The following is a 26,212-nucleotide window of genomic DNA, read 5'->3' on the forward strand; positions in this document are numbered from 1 at the left end:
CTCCTTATAGCACAAGGCCTCTAATCCAGGCAGCATCCTGGTGAACCTCTTCTGCACCCTCTCCAAAGCCTCCACATTCTTCCTGTAATGGGGTGACCAGAATTGAATGCAACACTCCAGATGTGGCCTAACCAGAGTTTTATAAAGCTGCAACATAACTTCCTGACTCTTGAACTCAGTGCCTCGACTAATGAAGGCAAGCATGCCATACACCTTCGTTATCACCCTATCAATTTGTGTGGCCACTTTCAGGGAGCTATGGGCTTAGACCCCAAGGTCCCTCTGTACATCAATGTCTTCTCCCAGACTTTGGCCTTCACAACTGCTCCTCAAGGATAATTCACACAGCACCTGATGTAGAGGCTGCTGGAATGTTGGTGTCACCTGGGAATAACTATTGCCAATACCCAAAGGGCATTGTCAGCCTGGAGTCCAGGACACTGGGGAACTGCAGAAACTTCCCACCACAGCCCAGAGGCAGTGCAGCCAGGGCATCTGTGGAACTGTACTCGAGCTGCTATCAGTCAGCTCACTGAGGGAAGGACTCACCAGCCTTCATCACACAGGCACACCTCACTGACACATCCCATACCCCACGTTCCCCTCTGAAACACTCTCATTCACAGCACAGATCTCTGATCTATCCCACACTACCCACTGCAACAATAATCCTCTCATATAACCCACATCTTCACTCTAAATCTGAAAATGCCCACAGAACCCGCTAACAAACTGGTTCACACACAGCCCTCACTGAAGCCCACACACACCTCATGGTAACTCTGGATGCAGACCACAAAATCTGATATACCTACATTCCCCGACTGTAACTTTTTCTGATATAGCCACACCCTGTCTAAACCAATCCCTGCTACAACCAGCAACCCACTGTAAAACTCTTTACGTTCCTTACATTGCAGGATAGTGTCCATAAAATGCAGGTTCCTCACCCACACCTAATATCGCGATGTTAGATATCAATGTGTCCAAGGGTTGTGATTAACACCAACTTTTCACTAACAATCCTCTGGTCCCCGTGCTCCGAAGGTTTGGTTCTCAGCCCTTGGAGTGAGTGTGGAGGGGACAAACTTCTCTCTGACTGATTCCTCTGTGACTTCTACATGTTTCACAGACTGTCCCTCTGTGGGTAGGTTTCACAGTTTAGCAGCAACTAAATGAGCTGCAATTTGCAGAACAACTTCCCTCCTGCATGTTCCCACATTCCTGCCTGGTTCTTAAGGGACAGCTATACCTTATAATGTATTAGGAAGCTGTTCTCTGCTAGAGATGCAAGGGATGCTATTCTCTATATAGAACTGTTATGACACAAAGAAAGCCATTAATCCCATCAAGTCCATGCCAGCTCCTGGTGGAGCAACTCAGACAGTGCCATTCCCAGACCCCAACCACTATTTGCTCAGGCCATTATCCAGCTCCCTTTCCAAGGCACTGATTGCCTGTTTCCAACATATCTACAAGAGTGAGTTCTAGTCAGGTCCTCCACAGGTTACAGACACCCAACTTATGTACACCCCGTACATACAAGCTAGTCATAGAGTCATACAGCATGGAAACAGGCCCTTCGGCCCAACTGGTCCCTGCCGACCAAGATTCCCATCTAAGCTAGTCCCATTTGCCCGCGTTTGGCCCATATCCCTCTAAACCTTTCCTGTCCACGTACCTCTCCAAGTATCTTTTAAATGTTGTTAATGTACCTGCCTCACCTACTTCCTCTGGCAGCTCGTTCCACATACTGACCACCCTCTGGGTGAAAAAGTTGCCCCTCAGGTTCCCATTAAATCTCTCCCCTCTCACCTTAAACCTACACCCTCTAGTTCTTGATTCCCCAACCCTGGGAAAATGACTGTGTGCATTCGCCCTATCTCTGCCTCTCATGGTGTTATACATCTCTGTAATGTCACCCCTCAGTCTCCTACACTCCAGTGTTTATTTACTTATAAACATTTATATCCTAAATGCTGTGAGACTCTCTGCCTCCACCACCCCCTCAGGCAGTGTGTTCCTGACTCCAACCCCCTCTCTGGGAGAAAGTTCTTCCTCAGCTATCCTCCAAATCCCCCCTTAAACCTTTGCCCACTAGTTTTACACACCTCTGCAATATAACTTTGTGCACCTCATCCAGATCCCTGCTCAGCCTCCTCCGCTCCAGGGGGAACAGACCCAGCCTCTCCAGTCTCTCCTTGTAACTGAAACACTCCATCCCAGGCAACACCCTGGTGAATCCCCTCTGCACCCTCTGATACATTCCCTGAGATTGCCCCTTCTCTAGTCGGACTATCTACGCACTGGGTCAGAAAGCTCCACCCCTCCACACGTTCCACACTAATCACAGTTGAAGTTGAAGTCCCCTACAAAATAATCCTATTACTGTTGTACTTGTCTGTGATTTGCCTCCATATCTGCTCCTCTCTTCCCACGGACTGTTCGGAGGCCTGTATTATCATCCCAGCAAAGCGCTCACCCCCTTTTTGTACCTGAACTCTACCCATATGGCTTCATTTGAAGAGCTTTCTGGGATATCCTCCCTCATTACTGCAGAACTGGACTCGTTAATCAGTATTGCAATGCCAGCTCCCCTCTCACACCCCCTGTTCTACACCCTGGAACATTGTTGTCAGTCCTTGTATGGCTTCAACCATGTCTCAGTGAATGCAACAATATAAGATAAAATATTTATTTATGAGTCACATGTACATCGAAACACACAGTGAAATGCATATTTTGTGTAGAGTATTCTGGGGGCAGCCCGCAAGTGTCACCACGCTTCCGGCGCCAACATAGCATGCCCACAACTTCCTAACCCGTACGTCTTTGGAATGTGGGAGGAAACCGGAGCACCCAGAGGAAACCCACGTAGACACGGGGAGAACGTACAAATTCCTTCCAGACAGCGGCAGGAATTGAACCCAGGTCGCTGGTGCTGTAATAGCATTATGCTAACCATTACACTACCGTATCATAGTCCCACTTGCTGATCAACACTTCAAATTCATCAGCCTTACCAGTCAGACTCTGCGCACTAAAGCACAGGCCCTCCTTGGGTTAGGGCAGGGCTCCATTCCTGTGAACTGTGCAGAACCCAGACGGTTCGCAAGTTGGAAATGCAGCCGAGAACAGAGTTCCCAGGCAGCAGAAGATGCCTGCAGCCCCGCAGCAGCCAGCAGATCCGTCCCACCGGTCGGGACAAACACCTGAATCACCAAGGGGAAGGAGGCTGGTGAATGGGATTAGTGAAGATGGGTACTTGAGGGTTGGCATGTACACCATGGGCCGAAAAGCCTCTGTGCTGTTTGGCTTTTGGGGATGCTGGGATCTGTAATATACACACGGCCTCGTTGTCTACAGTGCACACTAGGCTCCTGGACTCTGTGATGTACACAGGGTGACTGTGCTCTACACTTGTAGTATAGCAGTTAGTGTAATGCTATTACAGTGCCAGTGACCCGGGTTCAATTCCGGCTGCTGTCTGTAAGGAGTTTGTACGTTCTCCCCGTGTCTGCGTGGGTTTCCTCCGGGTGCTCCGGTTTCCTCCCACATTCCAAAGACGTACGGGTTAGGAAGTTGTGGGCATGCCATGTTGGCGCCGGAAGCATGGCGACACTTGCGGGCTGCCCCCAGAACACTACACAAAAGATGCATTTCACTGTGTGTTTTGACGTACATGTGACTATTAAGTAAATCTTAACTTATCTCTCCCCATACACCTTGATCTGTTTAGCCCTAACAAGGGTAGCTACTTCCTTCTTTTACACATTTAATAATCTGTTCTCCACAGTGGGAGAGAATTCCACAGGTTCCTTACCCTCTGGGTGAAGAGATTTTTCCTGATCCCCGTTCTAAGTGTCACTGTTTGCTGAGACTATGACCTGCTATTCTGGACTCCCCAGCCACTGGGAGCAACCTCTCTGGATCTCTGGGTTTCTATGAGATCCCCCTCATTCTGCTGAAAGTAGACCCAACCCCTCGATATCAGATCTGCCACCCAGGGGTGGCAGCACTCCCTCCGTGGCAAGGAGCCAGTCAGCTCTCCTGCAGCAACAACCCTCTCAACTCCTATCCACAGAACTTTATCTCATGGATGTACAGATAACCCACGCTGGTTTGGAGACACGAGATACTGCAGACGCTGGAATCTGGAGCATAAAACAAACTGCTGGAGGACCTCAACGGGTCAGGCAGCATCTGTGGAGGGGAATGGACAGTCGATATTTTGGATTGAGACCTTTCATCTGGATTGAATGATAGACTAGAAAGATATCTTTCAGTCCAGACAAAGGATCTCAACCCAAAACGTCAACTGTCCATTTCCCTCCACAGATGCTGCCTGACCCGTTGAGTTCCTCCAGTGGTTTGGCTGGAAGTTTGTGTCACAACCCGAGTGGACTCAGCCCACATACCTGCTCCAGCACTGTCACTGAGGAACAGTGCACCTGCCCCTGGGCAGGGCCAGCTCCCTCACCTTGAGAAGGTCAGAGGTCGGCTCTGGCCCAGTGTCTGCACCTTAGGATCGGAGCAGAAGGAATACAGATGTTGCTCTAGAGATGCCAAAGGAATAGAGGGAGGATGTGTAGCATTGAAATCTGTCAGAGTGTGAGACACAGACCAAGGCCAAACAGGGCAGATTATCTCAAAGCTCCAGCTCAAAGAGTTGATTATCGGCAGTAATTATGACCTGGATCTGCTCCAGACAATATCAGTCAGCTTCAACATCTGCTCCAAAGCCAAACCCTGTCGCAATCAACCGGAGGAGTGTGGCCGGCTTGTGTTGATGAGGGGGTTGGGGGGTGGGGGGGGGGTGTTTGTGAAGGCCACAGGCCACGGTGAGGGAGGTGGGTGGAAGCGAGGGTCTTAGTACAAATTCTCAAGGGAACCAACCTGTGGGAGAATCCTCACCACACTAATGGAGCAGGTCAGGATGGACGTGGGGAAGAGGGATTAGATTAATTAGGAGACTTTGGTTTAATTACTTCAGCACAACATCGTGGGCCGAAGGGTCTGTTCTGTGCTGTACTGTTCTATATTCTATCTCATGGAGTCGTGGAGAGACATAGCACAGAAACAGGCCCTTCAGCCCATCAAGTTCCCTGAAACTGGCATTGCAGGTACACAGATTGGTGAAGAAGGCATTTGACACGCTGGCCTTCAGCAGTCAGGGCACTGAGTGTGGGAGTTGGGATGTTATGTTGCAGTTATATGAGACATCGGTGAGGCTGCACCTGGAATATTGTGTTCAGTTTTGGTCACCCTGCTGTAGGAAAGATGCCATTAAGCTGGAAAGAGTGCAGAGGAGATTTATGAGGATGTTGCTGGGACTCAGGGACTGAGTTATGGAGAGAGGTTGAGCAGGTTGGGACTTTTTTCACTGGAGCATAGAAGACTGAGGGGTGACCTTATAGAGGTTAAAATCATGAGGAGAGTAGATAGGGTGAATGCACCCAGTCTTTTTCCCGGCGAAAGGGAATCAAAAACTAGAGGCCACAGGTTTAAGGAGAGAGGGGAAAGATCTGAAAGGGACCTGAGGGGCAACTTTTTCACCCAGAGGGTGGTGGGTGTGTGGAACAAGCTGCCAGAGGAAGTGGTAGAGGCAGGTACATTAACAATATTTAAAAGACATTTGGACAGGTCCATGGATGGGAAAGGTTTAGAGGGATATGGGCCAAATGCAGGCAAGTGGGACCAGCTTAGGTGGGCATCTTGGTCAGCATGGTTGAGTTGTGCTGAAGGGCCTGTTTCCGTGCTGTATGACTCTGTGACTGTATAACTCCCCAGATTCTACTACCCACCAACACACTACAGGAGAATGTGGCAGCATTGGGGGGGGGGGGGGGCAGTAATGATTCACCAGGATCGATCACAAGGCATGCACAGATGGGCATGAACTCAGTTTGTTTGGAATATTATTGTGGCTGTTTACCTTCAGTCTCGTAACCGCTGTTGGACAGCCCACAGCTCGAAAACAGCCTGGTGTTCTAGATGAAATGTTTCACTGCCAGTTCCCACGATCACATCAAATAATTACACATCCCAGGCAGACAAGTGAGAAGGTGGTCACAGGAAACAGCTGGTCAACAGGGATTCTGCAGCTGGGCTCACAACATCTGCTGGGGGGACGGAGGTGATGTGGGGACAGTGCTGGGGGTGGGCTCGACAATGGAAGGGATGGATGGTCAGCCATGGGGGGAGTGGGTGTTGGGGAGGGAGAGGGAGAATCACACAGAGAGCAACCAGCAACAGACACTCAACCCGGGAGTCCGAGACTCCCCTTTCCATGGCCCCCTGTACTCAGAGCCATTATCAACAGAAGCCCAGTGCACCAGGTCAGAGAAATCCCCCGGAGACACAGGAGACTGCAGACGCTGGAATCTGGAGCAACACACAATCCACTGCAGGAACTCAGTGGGTCGAGCAGCATCTGTGGGGGAAAAAGAACCGTCCCTCTGTGACTCCCTGGTCCGCTCATCCCTCCCCACCTCGCTGACCCCTGGAACTTTCCCCCTGCAGTCACCTGTCCCTACCACCATCCGGGGACCTAAACAGCCCCTCCAGGTGAAGCAGAGGTTCGCGTGCACCTCCTCCAACCTCGTCCATTGCATTCAGTGCTCCCAGTGTGGCCTCTTCTACATCAGAGAGACCAAGGGCAGACCAAGCGACTGTTCCGCAGTGCACCTACACTCAGTCCGCAATGGGGCCATCCCGAGCTCCCAGCTGCAGACCATTTCAATTCCCCTTCCCATTCCCACGCTGACCTCTCCACTCTCAGCCTAGGCCCAACGCAAACTAGAACATCAAACACAGAACAGTACAGCACAGTGCAGGCCCTTCGGCCCACCATGTTGTGCCAACCTACATAAACACCTCCTCCCTGATCAATCGAACCCTTCCCTCCTGCACAGCCCATAACCCTCCCATTTTCTTACTTCCATGAGCCTATCTAAGAGTCTTTTAAATGTCCCTATTGTATCAGCAAACTAGAGGAACTACACCTCATACTTCGCTCGGGTAGTCGACAACCCAATGGCGTGAAGGTTGAATTCTCCAATTTCAGGTAACCCTCCCCTCCTGTGTTTCCTTCCTCTGCGTTAACCCTTTGCAACTGGCCAGTTTCCCCCCATTCTCTCCGTCTGGACGCCAGTGGGGAGAGGGGTGACCCGAGGGTCTTGTCTTCTCACCCAAGGCGTGACTGGCAGTGAGGGTACGATCATTGGGTGTGTTCCATTGGGGGCAAGAACACAAGGAAACAGGAGCAGGAGTAGGCCACTGGGCCCCTCAAGCCTGTCCCACCATTCCATATGATCATGGCTGATCTAAGTTGGCCTCGACTCCTCTTCATGTGTCTGTGTCAATTCCCCAGAACCCTCAGTTCCTCGATCTTTCAAATATTTTCAAATATCTCCACCTTAAATATATCCAATGACCCGGCCTCCACCTCCCTCGGAAGCAGAGAATTCCAGGGATTCACCCCCTCTGCGAGAAGACATTTCTACACACCTCGGTTTTAAATGACCGGCCCCTTGCTTTGAAACTGTGTTCCCTTGTTCCTAACTCTCCCACTAGTGGAACACTCTTGTTATCACAGAACAGAGAACAGGACACCACAGAGGAACAGGCCCTTCGGCCCACCATGTCTGTGCTGACCATGATGTCCATCTAACCTAATCCCATCTGCCTGCACATGGTTAATATCCCTTCATATTCATCATGTTCCTGTGTCTGTCTAAATTCCTCTTATATCCCACTATTGTATCTGCCTCCACCCCCACCCCTGGCAGCCCATTCCAGGCACCCACCACACTGTGTGTAAAACCTGCCCCGCACATCTCATAGAACATAGAACACAGAACAGGCCCCTCGGCTCACATTGTGCCGACATAGCTAATCCCTCCTACCCGCAGAATTCCCACATCCCTCCATTTTCCTCTCATTCATGTGCCCATCCAAGCCCCTCTTAAAAGCCCCCAATGAATTTGCCTCCACCACCCTATCAGGCAACGCATTCCAGGCATCCACCACTCTCTCAGTAAAAAACGTACCCTTCACATCTGCTCTGAACCTACCCTCCCTCACCTTAAATGCATGCCCTCTGGTATTGGATCGCTCAATCATGGGAAAAAGATATTGCTTGTCCACCCTATCTATGCTCCTCATAATTTTATGCACTTCCAACAGATCACCCCTCAGCCTCTGCCGCTCCAGAGAAAAGAGACCAAGTTTGTCCAGCCTCTCCTGATAGCACATGCCCTCGAATCCAGGCAGCGTCCTGGTAAACCTCCTCTGCACCCTCTCTAAAGCCTTGACATCCTTCCTATAGTGAGGTGACCAGAATTGCACACAATACTCTAAATGCGGCCTAACCAGAGTTCTTCAAATTTTCCCCATCTAACCTATGCCCTGTAGTATTTGATATTTCCACCCCGGGGAACAATACTCTATTCTACCCTGTCTATGCCTCTCGTAACTTCTCAGGCCTCTCAGTGTCTGACATTCCAGAGAAAACAACCCAAGTTTGCCCAACCTCTCCTTACAGCTAATACTCTCTAATCCAGGCAATATCCTGGTAAATCTCTTCTCCCCCCTTTCCAAAGCCTCCACATCCTTAAGTGTGCTGGGCAGTGTAGAGGGAGCTTTACTCTGTATGTAAACCTGGCAGTTCTTGCCCTGGGAGACAATGTGAATCAGTGGTCTTGTACTTTTTAAGGCAACATTGATTTTTAATTGTATAAATGTAAAAATGAACCGGATTAGTTAACTGAATGTCCAGGGAGAATATATTCACTGAGTTTCCTCTTCCAGAATGTGCCTGATGGAAATATGAGTGATCAGAGTTACTGATTTGTGCTGTGTTGCTGTCAGTTAGTGGATACAGAACATTCCTAATTAGAGTCACAGAGTCATACAGCATGGAAACGGGACCTTCGTCCCAACTGGTCCATGCCGACCAAAATTCCCACCTAAGCCAGTCCCATTTGCCTGCGTTTGGCCCATGTCCATCTAAACCTTTCCTATCCATGGACCTGTTCAAGTGTCTTTTAAATGTTGTTACTGTACCTGCCTCACCCACTTCCTCTGGCAGCTCGTTCCATATACTGACCACCCTCTGGGTGAAGAAGTTGCCCCTCAGGTTCCTATTAAATCTCTCCCCTCTCACATTAAACCTGTGCCCTCCAGTTCTTGATTCCCCAACCCTGGGAAACAGACTGTGCACATTCACCTTATCTGTGCCCCTAATTTTATACACCTTCAATAAGATCACACCTCAGTCTCCTACACTCCAATCAAAAAAGTCCCAACCTTCAGAAATGGCTCACCCATAGAAGACAGGGGGCGGTGGTAGATGGAGCATATTCTGCCTGGAGGTCGGTGACCAGTGTTCCGCAGGGACCTGTTCTGGGACCCCTACTCTTTGTGATTTTTATAAGTGACTTGGATGAGGATGTGGAAGGGTGGGTTAGTAAGTTTTAGTAAGTAAGGGTGGGTGCAGAGGAGATTTACAAGGATGCTGCCTGGAATGCGGAGCATGCTTTATGAAAGGAGGATGAGGGAACTCGGCCTTTTCTCCTTGGAGAGACGGAGGATGAGGGGGGACCTAACAGAGGTGTATAAGATGATGAGAGGTATTGGTAGGGTAGATAGTCAGAGGCTTTTCCCCAGGGCTGAATTGGTGGCCACAAGAGGACATAGGTTTAAGGTGCTGGGGAGCAGATATAGAGGAGATGTCAGGGGTAAGTTTTTTACTCAGAGAGTGGTGAGTGCATGGAATGGGCTGCCGGCAACGGTGGTGGAGGCAGATACGATAGGGTCTTTCAAGAGACTGTTAGATCGGTACATGGAGCTGAGTAAAATAGAGGGCTATGGGTAAGCCTAGTAATTTCTAGGGTAGGGACATGTTCGGCACAGCTTTGTGGGCTGAAGGGCCTGAACTGTGCTGTAATTGTTCTATGTTCTATGTTTTCAGATGACACGAAGGTTGGTGGTGGTGTGGATAGTGTAGAAGGTTGCTGTAGATTACAACAAGACATTGATAGGATGCAGAGTTGGGCTGAGTAATGGCAGATGGAGTTTAACCTGGATAAGTGTGAAGTGATACACTTTGGAAGATTGAATTTGAAGGCAGAATACAAGGTTAATGGCAGGACTCTCAGCAGTGTGGAGGAACAGAGAGATCTTGGGGCCCACGTCCATAGATTCCTCAAGGTTGCCACGCAGGTCGATAGGGTTGTTAAGAAGGCGTACGGAGTGTTGGCCTTCATTAGTCGGGGTATTGAATTCAAGAGCCGCGAGGTAATGTTGCAGCTCTATAGAACTCTGGTTAGACTACACGGAGTATTGTGTTCAGTTCTGGTCGCCTCATTATAGGAAGGATGTGGATGCTTTAGAGAGGGTGCAGAGGAGATTCACCAGGATGCTGCCTGGATTGGAGAGCATGTCTTATAAGGATAGGTTGAGTGAGCTGGGGCTTTTCTCTTTGGAGAGAAGGAGGATGAGAGGAGACTTGATAAAGGTGTACAAGATGATAAGAGGCATTGATCGAGTGGACAGTCAGAGCAAAAATGGCTAACATGAAGGGGCATAATTTCAAGGTGATTGGAGGAAAATATAAGAGGGATGTCAGGGGTAAGTTTTTTTACGCAGAGAGTGGTGGGTGCGTGGAACGCACTGCCGGCAGAGGTTGTGGGGACAGATACATTAGGGACATTTAAGAGACTCTTAGATAGACACATGAATGATAGAAAACTGGGGGGCTGTGTGGGAGGGAAGGGTTAGATAGATCTTAGAGCAGGATCAAATGTCGGCACAACATCGTGGGCCGAAGGGCCTTCACTGTGCTGTAATGTTCTATTTTCTGTGTTCTGCTCAACCTCTCTCTGTACCTCAGTTCCTTGAGTCCCGATATTGTTGGATCAATGGAATGTGTCTGATGCAGTCACTGAGAGCCTCGGGTGTGGTTGTGTGATGCTGCTCTGTGCTCACATCCAACTGAACACGGCAATCCCGTGCATGACCTGAACTCTTGGAGGGGACCTGCCTCTTTATCATCCTCACCTGGTCACCATCACCCGCCATTCCAGCACCAGCAGGAGGCCCAGCACATCCCGCCAACCACCAAACCCCCTCCAGCACTCCAGGCCCACTGGCTCAGCCTTTGAAAACACAGATTCAATCCTGACAGTAAACACATGGAGGTGACAAGGAATCTCACACAAACATCTCATGGTCATCTGGTTACCAGGTGTGATCTTCCACATCACCCGGATACCCTGAACCACATCTGCACACCTCTGAAACATCTGGAGATGCAGGTACAATGAACTAATGAAAACTCCACTTTGTTAAGAGTTTGGGGAGATTCAGTAGGTCACCAAAGACTCTTGCAAATTTCTACAGATGTACGGTGGAGAGCATTCTGACTGGTTGCATCACTGCCTGGTACGGAGGCTCCAATGCACAGGATTGAAAGAGGCTGCAGAGGGTTGTAGACTCAGCCAGCTCCATCACGGGCACAACCCTCCCCACCATTGAGGGCTCAAGAAGGCGGCATCCATCACTAAGGACCCTCACCATCTGGGACATGCCCTCTTCTCGTTACTACCATCGGGGAGGAGGTACAGGAGCCTGAAGACCCACACCCAACTATTCAGGAACAGCTTCTTCCCCATCGCCATCAGATTTCTGAACGGTCCATGAATACTACCTCGTTATTCTTTTTTTTCTGCACTATTTATTTATTTTTGTAATTTAAAGCAATTTTTATGTCTTTGCACTGTACTGCTGCCACAAAACAACATACCTCACGTCATACGTCAGTGATAATAAACTGATTCTGATTCTGAGAAAAACTCTCCAAAGTTGTCCCCAGAAACCATCACAGAAAATGGATGACACCATGGAAAAGAAGTCTCACCAGGGAACACAGAATACAGCGAGGGACATGAAACACGGAGCACACCAGGGAACTCAGAACATACCACGAAACACAGAACACATCAGGGAAAACGGAATATATCACAGAACTTGGAACATACCACAGAACATGAAACACACAACCAAACCCGGAACACACTGGGAAGCACAGAACACACACTGTCACCCCTGACCCACAGAACACACCAACACAACAGGGAACACAGGAAACATTGATGGATATGCAAGAGGTGTCTCTGGGAGACACCCTGTCTCCCTCTAAACCACCTGTCAGCTCACACACCTTAAAGTGTTCAGTCGCTCTTTTGATGCTGAAAGCAGTTTCTCCGCCCCACCTCATTCCCCACTTCCAACCAATCCAAGCACAGTGCAGCTGGTCTGTCCATCCACCCCTGTTCAACACCGACACACCCCGACTCAGTCCCCCACTACCCCCTGCCTTCAAACATCACTGGTCATCCTGGATGAGGTTACCAGTTAACTTCCGCTACCCAAGCCAAGGTCGTGTGAACACTCCCTTTAACTTAACCCTGCCAGCCCCTGTCCACCCTGCCACACCCTCCTGTGTGTGTCCAGGTCTCAGCCGCGAGCAGGGGTCTGTGGAACCGAAGCCCTTCTCCCTCCCTCCCCGAGCTGAGCCCCCCTGAGAGATAGCGCCGACATTCCGCGAGCTTCAATACTTTCTGCATCTGTGCTGTGCGCAGGCTCTCGGTGAGTTTTGGAGAGCGCTGAGGTAGCTCTGCCGCAGATCTGCTGCAGCCTTTTGACTCAGTCGTAAAGGTGATGTGATTATCGCAATGATCTGAGAGAGTGCAACAAAATCAGCCCCTCACCACCACTTCAAACACCTTTGCCACAGCAGACAGCACCCTCTCCCCCACACACCACATCCCTCTGCAGTAACCCATACTGTCAGGGAGAAACATGATCACAAAATACAGACAGCACCCTCTCCCCCACACACCACATCCCTCTGCAGTAACCCATACTGTCAGGGAGAAACATGATCACAAAATACAGACAGCACCCTCTCCCCCACACACCACATCCCTCTGCAGTAACCCATACTGTCAGGGAGAAACATGATCACAAAATACTGCAATAAAAAAAGTCTTACCTTTCTTTCACATTTCTTGTGACATGTCAGTTTGCAAACTGGTGAAGAAGCAGAGAGAGAGGGAGAGAAAGGGAACATTAGTTGGAATTCACAAACTCAAAAAGATCGTTTAAAAACACGTCACATAATTAAAGAGACAACATCTGACTAACCTCAGCATGCCAAGGGTTCCATTAGCTCCCTGCTTAACGCACACAATCGCACACAGCAAAAAAAAACTCCTGCTAAAGTCAGACTTCTTTCTCAGTCTGCCAAGACTGCAGCCTGTACACGCTGGCAGGCTGCCAGACCCCTCTTCCACAGGTACGCCAGTGAATGATGTGGTCTCCTTGACTGAAATAGCAACGCACTTTGTTTAACCCACAGCGTGGCCACAGTGAAGGCACTTTGGGAGAATATAGCCCCAGGCACTAAATATTTTTAGGAGTGAGAAAGGAGAGAGGGGGGGGGGGTGCGGGGAGAGAGAGAGAGAGAGAGAGAGAGAGCGAGCGAGAGAGTCTGGAATCTGTGTTTGCCTCAGAACCAGGTTTCAAGTGGGAGGTGAAAATCGCAGGGGCAGGACGGTCTAAAATAAAGCAAGGGAAGGTACGTTCCTGTTGCTCTCTGCACTCCCACCCACCTCAATCTGCACCTCCCCTCCCACTCACACTGAGACCTCCACTGGGGTGCTCAGGAGACACTGACCCATCTTCCTGACAGCTGGGGAGGCCAGGCGCAGGGGTCAAAAGGGGTTAAACTGCCGGAGGAACTCAGCAGGTCAGGCAGCATCTGCGGAGGGAAATGGACGGTCGACGTTTCAGGTCGAGCCCCTTCGTCAGGACTGGAGGATAGAGATCGCCAGTATAGAAAGGTGAGCAGGCTGGCAAGCGAGAGGTGGGAGCCAGTTGAGGAGGGGAGAGTGGACATGGCAACAGAGGCTGGGATGTGATCGGTCCGGGTGATAAGGAGCTGAAGGTGATCATCATCTGTTGTCCCCACCTATCACGGGCTCTCTCCCCTCCACTCAGTCCAGATGAAGGGTCTTGACCCAGAACATCAACTGGTTATTTCCCTCCTCAGATGCTGCCCGACCTGCTGAGTTCTTCCAGGAGTTTGTGTTTTTGTTCTAGATTCCAGTACCTGTAGTGTCCTCTGTCTGTCACAAGGGGTTAGCCAGACAGCACTGAGAGAGTGGGGACCCTGTGAATTCTCTGCCACAGAAAGCTGTTGAAGCCAAGACGTTGAATATTGAGTTAGATATTGTTCTTGGGGCCAGAGAGATCGAGGGATATGGAGAGAGAGAAAGTCACGACTTGGTACGGCAACTGCTCTGCCAGTGACTGCAAGAAACTGCAGAGAGTTGTGGACACAGCCCAGCACATCACGGACACCAGCCTCCCCTCCATGGACTCTGTCTACACTTCTCACTGCCTCGGTAAAGCGGCCAACATAATCAAAGACCCCACCCACCCCAGACATTCTATATTCTCTCCCCTCCCATCGGGCAGAAGATACAAAAGCCTGAAAGCACGTACCACCAGGCTCAAGGACAGCTTCTATCCCGCTGTTATAAAACTATTGAACGGTTCCCTTGTACGATGAGATGGACCTTGACCTCACAGTCCACCTCGTTATGACCTTGCACCTTATTGTCTACCTGCACTGCACTTTCTCTGTAGCTGTGACACTTTATTCTGCATTCTGTATTGTTTTTACCCTGTACTATCTCAATGCACTGTGTAATCAATTGATCTGTACGATCGGTATGCAAGACAAGTTTTTCACTGCACCTCGGTACATGTGACAATAATAAACCAATTGACCAAGCTGGAACTGGGGCTGACATTGGATGATGAGCCATGACTGTATTACTCAATGGGCAGAATGGCCTCACCCTGTTACTGTTGTCCATTAGCTGGCAGTTCTGTGCAGTGAGCGTGGACAGGATATTCGACTGTGGGAGGCTGGGGTGAGTCATGGCCCAGCCCATCCCTACTCTCAGGGTCACCGAGTCTGACCGTACTTCCGGATCTCCTATCAAGGGGCAACATTAGCCTGCCCACTCCATGCCTACAGTGGGGCACTGAGGCTGACAGAACCATCTCTGGTGCCCTCAGGCTGTGGTCAGACTGGTCCACAGGGCACGAGACACTGTGGAGGGTGTTCAACCACCTGAACTGGGGCCAACTGCACAGACAGTGACCCACAGTCACACACAGGGTGGTCGGTGTATGGAACGAGCTGCCAGAGGAAGTGGTAGAGGTGGGTACAGTTACAAAGACATTTGGACAGGTGCATGGATAGGAAAGGTTCAGAGGGATCTGGGCCAAACACTGGCAAATGGGACTAGCCCAGGGAGATACATTGGTTGGCATGGACGAGTTGGGCCGAAAGGCCTGTTTCTGTGCTGTATTAGTCTATGACTCCATGACATTTGAACAGCAGTTGCTATAATGTAAGAAAATCTTGGACCAATATTATGCCCAGCAAGATCCCACAAACAGCAATGGGATAATAACTAGATCCTAGCAACACTGGTTGAGGCATAAAATGAGGCCAAGGTTTGGGACCCTCAAGGTGCAGGATGAAGCAGTTTGATTAGCACCTCATCCACCCCCCTAAACACCTCCCCCCACCTCCACGACCGGTGCACAGGGGCTGCAGTGTGCACCGTCTACACAACACACTGCAGTTACTCACCTAGGCTACTCCGACAGCACCTCCCAAACCTGTGCCCATCCCTAACTGCCCTTCAGAAGGTGGGGGTGACCCACTGCAATCCTTCTGGTGACGGTGCTCCCGCGGCGCTGTTGGGGAGGGAGTTCCAGGGTTTGGACCCAGCGACGGTGAAGGGACAGTGATGTTTTCCAAGTTGGGATCTTGTGTGACTTGAGGGGAATCTGCGGGTAGTGGTGTTCCCCTGCCCCTGCTGCCCTTGTCGTTGGTGGGAGAGCAGGTGGGTTTGGGAGGCGGTGTCGGGGGAACCTGGGTGAGTAACTGCGGTGCGTTGTGTAGACGGTGCACACTGCAGCCGCTGTGCGCCGGCGGTGGAGGGAGGAGCTGGGTGGGATGAAGAGAAAAGACTGCAGCGGTAGAAGCTAGAAGAGAAACAGAACACTGGGAGACCTCAGCGGGGTGAGCAGCACTGTGGAGGCAAAAGGCGTAAGTTAACACTTCAGCTTGGGAACCCTGCGTCAGGAGCAGGAAGAGGAAAGGTTGCCAGTGTATAGCCATACGAGGGGCAGTGGGACAGAGACTGGTAGGTGATGGGGGTGACCAGATGGGGAGGGCATGATGGACAGATGGATCCAGGTGAGGGGAGGGGATGGGAGGGATGAACAAAGGAAGAAGAAGACGAGGTGGTCAGGTGAGTGTGTGTGGGAGGGGAACACCGGGGGGGAGTGGGTGACCTGAAACTGGAGAATTCAACGTTCCCACCACTGGGCTGTTGGCCACCCCTGTGGAATGTGAGGTGTTGTTCTTCCAGTTTGCGTTTGGCCTCTCCGTAGCCATGGAGAAGGTCGACGACAGACAGGTCGGTGTGGGGGTGGGGAGGAGAGTTAAAATGACATGTAACCAGAATCACGAGATGACCGTTGTGGACAGAGCACAGGTGCTCTGCAAAACGGTCACCTCGCCTACACTTGGCCCCGCCGATGTAGAGGAGGCCACACCGGATGGGTAGACCAGGATCCCCAGCCTCTGATCTATTCTTGGAGCCAAGGTGTGTCTGGTCCGCTTGTATCCAGTCAGTGGTAGATCCAGGCTGTCAATGGTGGGGCCATTTGGTGGTGATGATGCCATTGAACGTCAAGGGGAAGTGATTCGACTCTCTCTTGTTGGAGATGGTCACTGCCTGTCCCGTGTGCTGTGAATGATACCTCCACTCATCAGTGCATGTCTGAATGTTGTCCAGGTCTCGCTGCCTGCAGACAGGGGCTGCTTCCGTTGCTGAGGAGCTGGGAATACATCAGTGACCATCCCCACCACTGACCATCTGATGGAAGGAGGGTCACTGACGGTTGGGCCCAGGACACTGCCCTGACAAACTCCTGCAGCGATGTCCTGGGACAGGGGTGATTGACCTCCAACAACTCATTCACTTTTGCTCAAGTGAAAGTAATTGTTCAAAGTTCCTCCCTGTTTTTGGGATTTCCCCTACAGTGGAAATACACAAACTGTTTGTTTAATGTCCCTGCTATTTCCTTGTTAATTCCCCTGCCTCTGCCATCATAAGAACACAGAAACATAACAACATAAGAAACAGGAACAGGAGGAGGCCATCCGGCCCGTCGAGACTGCTCTGCCATTCAATAAGATCATGGCTGATCTGGCCGTGGACTCAGATCCACCAACCTGCCTTATCCCTATAACCCTTAATTCCCCGACTATGCAAAAATCTATCTAACTGTGTCTTAAATCTATTTAATGAGGTAGCCTCTACCGCTTCCCAGAGCAGAGAATTCCACAGATTCACTGCTCTCTGGGAAAAGCAATTTCTCCTCATCTCCGTCCTAAATCTACTCCTCCGAATCTTGAGGCCATGTCCCCTAGTTCCAGTCTCAGCAGACTCGTTCAGATTTCTTCCTTGTGACATGCCTGCAGCTGCTCTGATGATCTGTGCTGGTGTTTCTCGGTAGTTTACACAGCCCCGGTCGGGTGTTCAGACCAGGCTGACACACTCAGCCAGAGAACTGACTGAACAATCCACCTCCAGCTGTGGGCCCTGTGGTTCGACAGTCCCCAACTCTGGAACCACCCTGAGCTTCTGACAGTGGCAACTCCAGGGTTTCTCAGTCCACTCATTTTCAGGGTTATGGGGAAAGAATGGGGACATGGGACTGGTGGGGTTTCCCTACCGGGGCTGGCATGGCAACGATGGGCTGCATGGCCTCCTTCCGTGCCTTAACGACCCTGATTGCATGGCAGCATAAACGGCTGTCTTGTTGGCGAAGGCTGGCACATGGATCACTGTTGGTACAGATGATGCCAGCCAGATGAGAGGACACTGGATCTGAGGAGATTCTCACTGTTGGTCTTACAAAGTCATACAGTCAGCACGGAAACAGGCCCTTCGGCCTAATCCGTCCCTGCCTAACAAGGTGCCCACCTGAGATGGTCCCATTTTGATATTTGATATTTATTTATTAGTCACATGTACATCGAAACACACAGTGAAATGCATCTTTTGCATAGAGTGTTCTGGGGGCAGCCCGCAAGTGTCGCCACGTTTCCAGCGCCAACATAGCACGCCCACAACTTCCTAACCCGTACATCTTTGGAATGTGGGAGGAAACCGGAGCACCCGGGGGAAACCCACGCAGACACGGGGAGAACGTACAAACTCCTTACAGACAGCGGTGGGAATTAAACCTGGGTCGCTGGCGCTATAATAGCGTTACACTAACCGCTACACTACCATGCTGCCCTACATTGGCCTGTGTTTGGCCCATATCCCTCTAAACCTTCCCTATCCATGTACCTGTCCAAGTGTCTTTCAAACGTTGTAATTGCACCCATCTCTACCACTTCCTCGGGCAGCTCGCTCGCTCCAGGGAAAACAGTCCCAGCCTCTCCTTATAACTCAAGCCCTCTGGTCCCAGTGACATCCTTTGCCCATGTGACAAAAGAAGCAGGTTGGCTATTCGGCAAAGGAAGGCTTCCATTCCCAACAACAAGGTGCACCAGGCATGTGCAGGACCCACAGGCTGCCACCTACTCACCTCTTCTCCTCACTGAAGTACTGAGTCCTCAGCACAGGCTGCAGAGGCTGAGGTGAACCAAACAGCAGCTGAAAATGTGGCTGTTCACCTGAAGACGTCACGGGAAAGACAAACATACATCTTAGGTGCTTTGCCTGCTGCAGAGATCTCAGAGAGGGAGCGACCAGCTCACACTGAGACACGCGCCCCAGGGTGAGACACCTCCCGGCGTCCTTCACCCACTGGGACACTCATCCCAGGGCTGCCTCAGTGCTGACACACACTGGCAGCACCCTGTTACTGCAGCTCTTGTTTGGCCATCATTTGTCACTCAGGGTGGGCTGGGGACCTCTGTAAAGAGCCTCCTCACATGGGGTCTTCAGAAACGCCTGTGGTGAGACAGGCAGACCAGGTGGTGAAACAGGCGTATGGCACACTTGCCTGCATTGGACGGGCCATTAAGTACATTGAGTTGGGACATCACAGTACAGTTGGTATTGGTATTGGTTTATTATTGTCACTTGTACCGAAGTACAGTGAAAAACTTGTCTTGCATTCCGATTGTACAGGTCACTTCATTACACAGTGCAGTTACATTGAGTTAGTACAGAGTGCATTGATGTAGTACAGGTGACAACAATAACAGTACAGAGTAAAGCGTCACAGCTACAGAGAAAGTGCAGTGCAATAAGGTGCAAGGTCACTACAAGGTAGATCGTGAGGTCAGAGTCCATCTATTGTATAAGGGAACCGTTCAATAGTCTTATCACAGTGGGGTAGAAGCTGTCCTTGAGTCTGGTGGGACGTGCCCTCAGGTTCCTGTATCTTCTACCCGACGGAAGAGGAGAGAAGAGAGAATGTCCCGGGTGGGTGGGGTCTTTGGTTATGCTGGCTGCTTCACCAAGACAACGAGAGGTAAAGACAGAGTCCAAGACGTTGGTGAGACCACACATCAAGTACTGTGTGCAGTTCTGGTCACCACCTACAGAAAGGATGTGATATCAGCTGGAGAGGGCACAGAAAAGGTTCACAAGGATGTTGCCAGGACCGGAGGGCTTGAGTTATAAGGAGAGGCTGGACAGGCTGGGACTGTTTTCCCTGGAGCAAAGGAGGCTGAAGGGTGACCTTATAGAGGTTTATAAAACTATGAGGGGCACAGATAAGGTGGACGGTCACAGTCCATTCCCCAGGGTAGGGGAGTCTAAAACTAGAGGGAATAGATTAATGGTGAGAGGGGAAAGATTTAAAGGGACCTGAGGGGCAAGTTTTTCACCCAGAGGGTGGTCCGTATATGGAATGAGCTGCCAAAGGAAGTGGGTGAGGCAAGTACAATTACAACATTTAAAAGGCATTTGGACAGGTACGTGGGTAGGAAAGGTTTAGAGGGACATGGGCTGACAGGAGTAGCTCAGGAAGGCACTTTGGTCAGCATGGATGAGTTAGGCCGAAGGGCCTGTTTCTATGCTCTATCACTCTGTGACTCCAGGAACACATCCCACCAGAACCTCACTGATGAACATCTCCACAGGCTCCAGTTTTCCGGATTGTTGGCACTGTTAGGTGATGTTCTGTGGGAACAGCTGGAGGACCATGTCCACTTCCAGTCGGAACACATTCAGACATGAAGGTCTCAGAGCAGACGTGGTAAAGGTTCACTGGAACGTTTTCAGGGATGAGGGATTTCAGGTCAGGGTTGGACTGGAGAAGCTGAGGTTAGTACAGCGGATAGAGTCCCTGCCTCACAGCTCCAGAGACTCGGGTTCGATCCCGACCTCTAGCGCTGTCTGTGTGGAGTTTGCACGTTCTCTCTGTGACCGCGTGGGTTTCCCCCGGGTGCTCCGGTTTCCTCCCACATCCCAAAAACATGCAGGTTGGTAGGTTAATTGTAAATTGCCCCTGGTGTGTTGGTGGGGGGTAGAATCTGGGGGATGTTGATGGGAATGTGGGGAGAATAAAATGGGATCAGTGTAGATGGGTGCTCTATGGTCAGCACGGACTTGGTGGGCTGAAGGGGCTTTTTCCACACCAATGACTCCAAGCCAGGGTGGTTCTCCTTGGGGCAGAGAAAGTTGGGAGGAGATTGGAGAGAGGTGGACAAGATCAGGAGGGGGTTACAGAGGGGGAATAAAGGGAAATAGGGCAGTGGGTCAGGGACCGGTGGGGACAAGGTTAAGGCAAAAATGGAGAAGTGCTGGAGATACTCAGCAGGACTGTGGGGAAGGGGCAGGGGAACGTGGCTGAGGGATAGTGTCTATTGGGAGCCAGAATGGCCTGAGTGGGCCAAATGGCTCCCTTCATTGTTGTTCTAATTCTCTGATGTACTCCTGATGAATACAGTGTTGACGGACAGAGGGATCTCGTGGTACAAGTGGCCACAAAAGTAGACAGGGTGGTGAAGAAGGCGTACAGCATTGCTGCTTTCATCGGTCAGGGCATTGAGTATAAAAGTCGGGAAGTCACGCTGCAGCTGTATAAAACTTTGGCTCGGGCACATTCGGAGTGTTGTGTGAAGTTCTGGTCGCCCCATTACAGGAAGGATGTGGAGGCTGTGGAGAGGGGGCAGAAGAGGCTCACCAGGATGCTGCCAGGATTAGAGAGTATTAGCTATAAGGAGAGGTTGGACAAAGTTGGGTTGTTTGCTGAGGGGAGACCTGATAGAGGTTTATAAAATTATGAGAGGCACAGATAGAGTAGACAGTCAGAGTCTGTTCCCCAGGGTAGAAATGTCAGATACTAGAGGACATGCATTTAAGGTGGGAGAGGGAAAGTTTAAAGGAGGTGTGTGGGGCAAGTTTTTTACACATAGAGAGCGGTGGTGCCTGGAATGGGCTGCCAGGGGTGGGGGTGGAGGCAGATATGACAGAGGTGTTTAAGAGGCTGTTAGACAGACACATGAATGTGCAGGGATGGAGGGATACAGATCATGTGCAGGCAGAAGGGATTTAGTTTAATTCAGCATTGTGTTCGGCACAGACACTGTGGAACCAAAGGGCCTGTTCCTGTGCTGTACTGTTCCATGTTCTAAGCTAATTGTTGTTTCCAAGAAGTGGTTTAACCACCAGACAGAGGACTGCGTGTGGAGCTTAGATACCTGGAGCTGCAGAAGGCAGTTGGTCAAGTGTGAGGGCAGTGCCATGCAGTGAGGAGGCTGGATGGACTCCTTTGCTGCAGCGTCAGGCCTACCTCGTGTGTGGTGAAGGCACCAACTCTTGAGACCCTGCTCTGTGGGGAGTCAGCCTCACACGGCAAGTCATCCACTGCAGGGAGAGTGACCCTGTTACTGGTTCAATCATTAGTTACTGAGAGTTATTAATTACTCAGAACCAGGGGAGCACACTTACAGGACAGGGTTACTGGCAGTGTACAAGGGATGGTGAGAAACCATTTCCCACTGACAGCTTCTTGGAAGACCCATCCATAATACATTACCGATTGTCAAACCAGCCAGGAGGTTTACACATTAACTGCGAACCAAGGAGCCTGGACTTTCTGTGAACCCCAAAGGCCAAAGGACAGTGGACACATTCTGAGTTTTTACAGCTCTCAAATCCTTGAGTTTAAACATTACTGTAACAAGGGAGCACTGAGGAACGGCAAAGGATCCACTCCCCAGTCTGGTCCACAGTCGCCCCATCGCCATGACTGAGATGGTTTAGCCCTCAGTTTGTTCTCTCTGCACATACTGGAAACCAGATTCCCCAGTCACTGAGTCATACAACAAGGGAACAGGCCCTTCGGCCCAATTCATCCATACCGACCAAGACACCAGCGCCTCTAGTTCCTCAGGAGGTTAAAGAAAGTTAGCATGTCCCCTTTGACCCTCACCAATTTTTATCAATGCACCATAGAAAGCATCCTATCCAGATGCATCACGGCTTGGTACAGCAACTGGTCTGCCCGGGACTGCAAGTAACTGCAGAGAGTTGTGGACACAGCTCAGCACATCACGGAAACCAGCCTCCCCTCCATGGACTCTGTCTATACCTCTCACTGCCTTGGTGAAGCAGCCAACATAATCAAAGACCCCTCCTACCCCAGACATTCTCTCTTCTCCCCCCTCCCATTGGGCAGAAGATACAAAAGCCTGAAAGCACGTACCACCAGACTCAAGGACAGCTTCTATCCTGCTGTTATAAGACTATTGATCGGTTCCCTAGTACAATGAGATCGACTCTTGATTTCATAATCTACCTCATTATGACCTTGTGGGCATGCTGTGTTGGCACTGGAATCGTGGTGACACTTGTGGGCTGCCCCCAGAACACTCTACGCAAAAGATGCATTTCACTGTGTGTTTCAATGTACATGTGACCAATAAAGAAATCTTATCTTATCTTGCACCCTATTGTCTGCCTGCACTGCACTTTCTCTGTAACTGTTAACACTTTATTCTGCATTCTGTTATTGTTTTACCTTGTACTACCTCAATGCACTGTGTTATGAATTGATCTGTATGAACAGATGCAAGACAAGTTTTTCACTGCACCTCAGTACATGTGACAATAATAAACCAATTTACCTAAGCTCATCCTATTTGCATACTTTTGACCCATATCCATATCCATAGTTGGATGTCACCCCTGGATCGTGAAAGCAGAGTTATGGATTAAGTTCTTAGGATATGATGTGAGATGTTAAGGAATGAGATGAGAGTTTTTTTTCACTCAGAGAGCTGTGAATCTTCAGAACTAAAACTGTTTATGAACAGCAATAGCTCCACTTGCAAACCTGACAGAACAGTGTTGTTGGGTTTCCCTGTGTAACTTCACGCTGAAGCTGATAGATCAGCGTCAGTACAGGGTTCCCTACCGATGTGTTGCAAGTTCTTGCATTTGCTGGACACAGCCAACTTTTACAGGGGAGGCAAGGCAAGAAAAGACTCCTCCAGCTCCTGTGGAGCGTTGCTACTGAATGAGTAGGTGTTCCAGTGATGGGAGGCAGTTGGGAAAGTGCTCCCAGGAGATCGGGGGATAGAGTCCTAGAGTCGTACAGCACAGTAACAGGCCCTTTGGCCCACCACATCCATGCTGACCGCCAAACACCATCTACACTATTCCCTTTCACCAGCACTTGATGTAGCCCACGATTCCTTGGAAATTCAAATGCTCATCAAGATACTAATTAAACATTGTGAGTGTCTCGGCCTCCACCACCCCCTCAGGCAGTGCAATCCTCGTTCTAACCCCCTCTGGAGGAAAAATTTCTTCCTCAGATCCCCTCTGAACCTCCCATCTTTCATATTAAACTATGTCCTCTGGTCTTAACCAACGACCATGGAGAAAGGTTTCTCACTATCTACCTCATCTATGCCCCTCATAATTTTACATACCTCTATTTGGTCCTCCCTCATCCTCCTCCACTCCAAGGAAAACAAACCCAGCCTAACCAGTCCCTCCTCATAACGGAAACCCTCCCTCCCAGGCAACATCCAGGTGACTCTCCTCTGTACCCTCTCCAATGCTGACTCATCCTTCCCATAGTGTGGTGACCAGAACTGCACGCAGTGGACATGGACACGGTGAAGATCAGAGCCCACAGGAGGCATGTCCTTTGTACAAGAGGCTGCCGAGACTCTCCAGCGATCAGCCGGGAGCTCCCGGCTGGAGGTAGCCGGGAAATGTCTGGCAGAACTCTGAATGCCTGAACTTCAGGGAAGCCAGCAGTGCAAGAAGGTGCCTGTGCTCCCTCTGTCCTCCTTGGGTGTAACATTGCAGCACATTGCAGTGGGTCAGAGACACAGTCATCTGTCCTTCAGAATATAACAAGGGGCACAGTAACCCTTCAGCAGGGGCATCAAATTCCTTCAGGGTCAAAGGAACTAAGGACATAAGATAACAGGAGCAGGAGGAGGCCACTTGGCCCCTCAGTCCTGCCGCACCATTCAATGTGACCACGGCTGATCTGTCCCAGGCCTCATCTCCTCCTCTGTGCCAGTTCCCAATAACCCTCAGTTCCTCAATCTTTCAACTAGTTAACAACCCCCAATGATCCAGCCTCCATGTCCCAATGGGACAGAGAATTCCAGAGGTTCACCAGCATCTACAAGAAGGAATTCCTGTCCACCTCAGTTTTAAATGACGGGCCCCTAATCTTGTAACCACGTCCTACTGTTTCATATTTTCTCAGCAGCAGGAGAACAGAACAAAGACACTTGGACATGTACGTGGCTAGGAAAGGTTATGGGCCAAATGTGGGCGAGTGGGCGTAGCTTGGATGGGCATCTTGGTCGGCATGGATCAGTTGGGCCAAAGGGCCTGTTTCTGTGCGATATAACAGTACAGCACAGGTCCACAATGTCAATGCTGACCATGATGCCAATCTAAGCTAATCCCTGCTGCCTGCACACGGTCTATATCCCTCTACTCTCTGCCTGTTCATGTGCCCGACTAAATGCCTCATAAACGTCACTATCGTATCTGCCTCCACCACCTCCCCTGGCAGCCCATTCCAGGCACCCACCTCTCTCTCTGTGTATAAAACCTGCCTCCTAAATCTCTTTTCAACACTCCCCCTCTCACCTTCAACCTTTGCCCTTGAGTATTTGGCATTTCCGCTCTGGGAAAAAAGATCCTGACTGTCTGCCCTAGGGGATTCAAAGGGCTGGTGGTAGACCAGAGGACTGGGAAGTTTTTAAGACACTGCAGAAGAATCTAAACAGCTCGTAAGAAGGGAGAAAGTAAATTCTGAGAGGAAACTTACATGTAGTATAAAAACGGGAAAAGTTTCTGTGGATACAAGTCGGAGGAGGGCGGCTAATGTAAATGTGGAGCCTCGAGAGAATGAGGCTGGTGAATTAATGACAGCAAACCAAAAACAGGCAGATATGTTGAATAAATATTTTGCATCAGTCTTCACTGTGGAAGAACATAGAACATAGAACATTACAGCACAGTACAGGGCCGAAGAACGACGTTGTGCCGACATTTTATCCTGTTCTAATATCTATCTAACCCTTCCTTCCCACATAGCCCTCCATTTCTCCATCATTCACGTGGCTATCTAAGACATTGCTCATATCCCAAAGATATCAGAATGGTTAATTTCAAATGACATGGTAGAACTTTCAAAACTCCCAATGACATGGGATACGGTACTGGAGAAACTCAGGGGCTAAAGGTGGACAAGTCACCAGGACTCGATAAACTGCAGACTGGGGTTTCAACAGAAGTGGCTGCAGAGAGAGAGACCATTGGTTGAAATCACTCACTGAAGTCTGGGAGGGTACCAGGGATTGGAAAACAGCCAATGTGACTCCTTTGTCCAAAGGAGAGGAAGAGCAGAAGGTGGGGAAGTACAGGTCAGTTAGTGTAACAGCTAAAGCCATTGTTGGCGAGATGCGACAAAGAGGGAATAGCTAATATTTAGGAAAGTTGAATATAATCAACCCCAGTCAACATGGTTTTATGAAAGGTAAATCATATTTGACAAATTTGCTCAAATCCTTTGAGGATGTGACAGGGAGCGTCAATAGAGG

General features: G+C 50.1%; 1 protein-coding gene across 7 annotated transcripts in view; it reads right to left on the reverse strand.

Moving 5' to 3' along the window:
* Positions 1-26,212, reverse strand: part of tns1b (tensin 1b) — a 290,940-nt gene that overhangs the window by 221,169 nt on the left and 43,559 nt on the right. For 5 of the 7 annotated variants that reach the window (XM_052014032.1, XM_052014038.1, XM_052014015.1 and 2 more), the window contains exon 3: positions 13,058-13,095. In XM_052014032.1, the coding sequence (XP_051869992.1) occupies positions 13,058-13,095 (38 nt within the window). Of the gene's footprint in view, positions 1-13,057; positions 13,096-13,209; positions 13,511-26,212 lie in introns of those variants that run through there. The other 2 variants (XM_052014063.1, XM_052014054.1) reach the window with 1 other exon arrangement.

This window comes from Pristis pectinata, chromosome 1 (assembly GCF_009764475.1).
Source record: "Pristis pectinata isolate sPriPec2 chromosome 1, sPriPec2.1.pri, whole genome shotgun sequence".
Classification (NCBI taxonomy): domain Eukaryota; kingdom Metazoa; phylum Chordata; class Chondrichthyes; order Rhinopristiformes; family Pristidae; genus Pristis; species Pristis pectinata.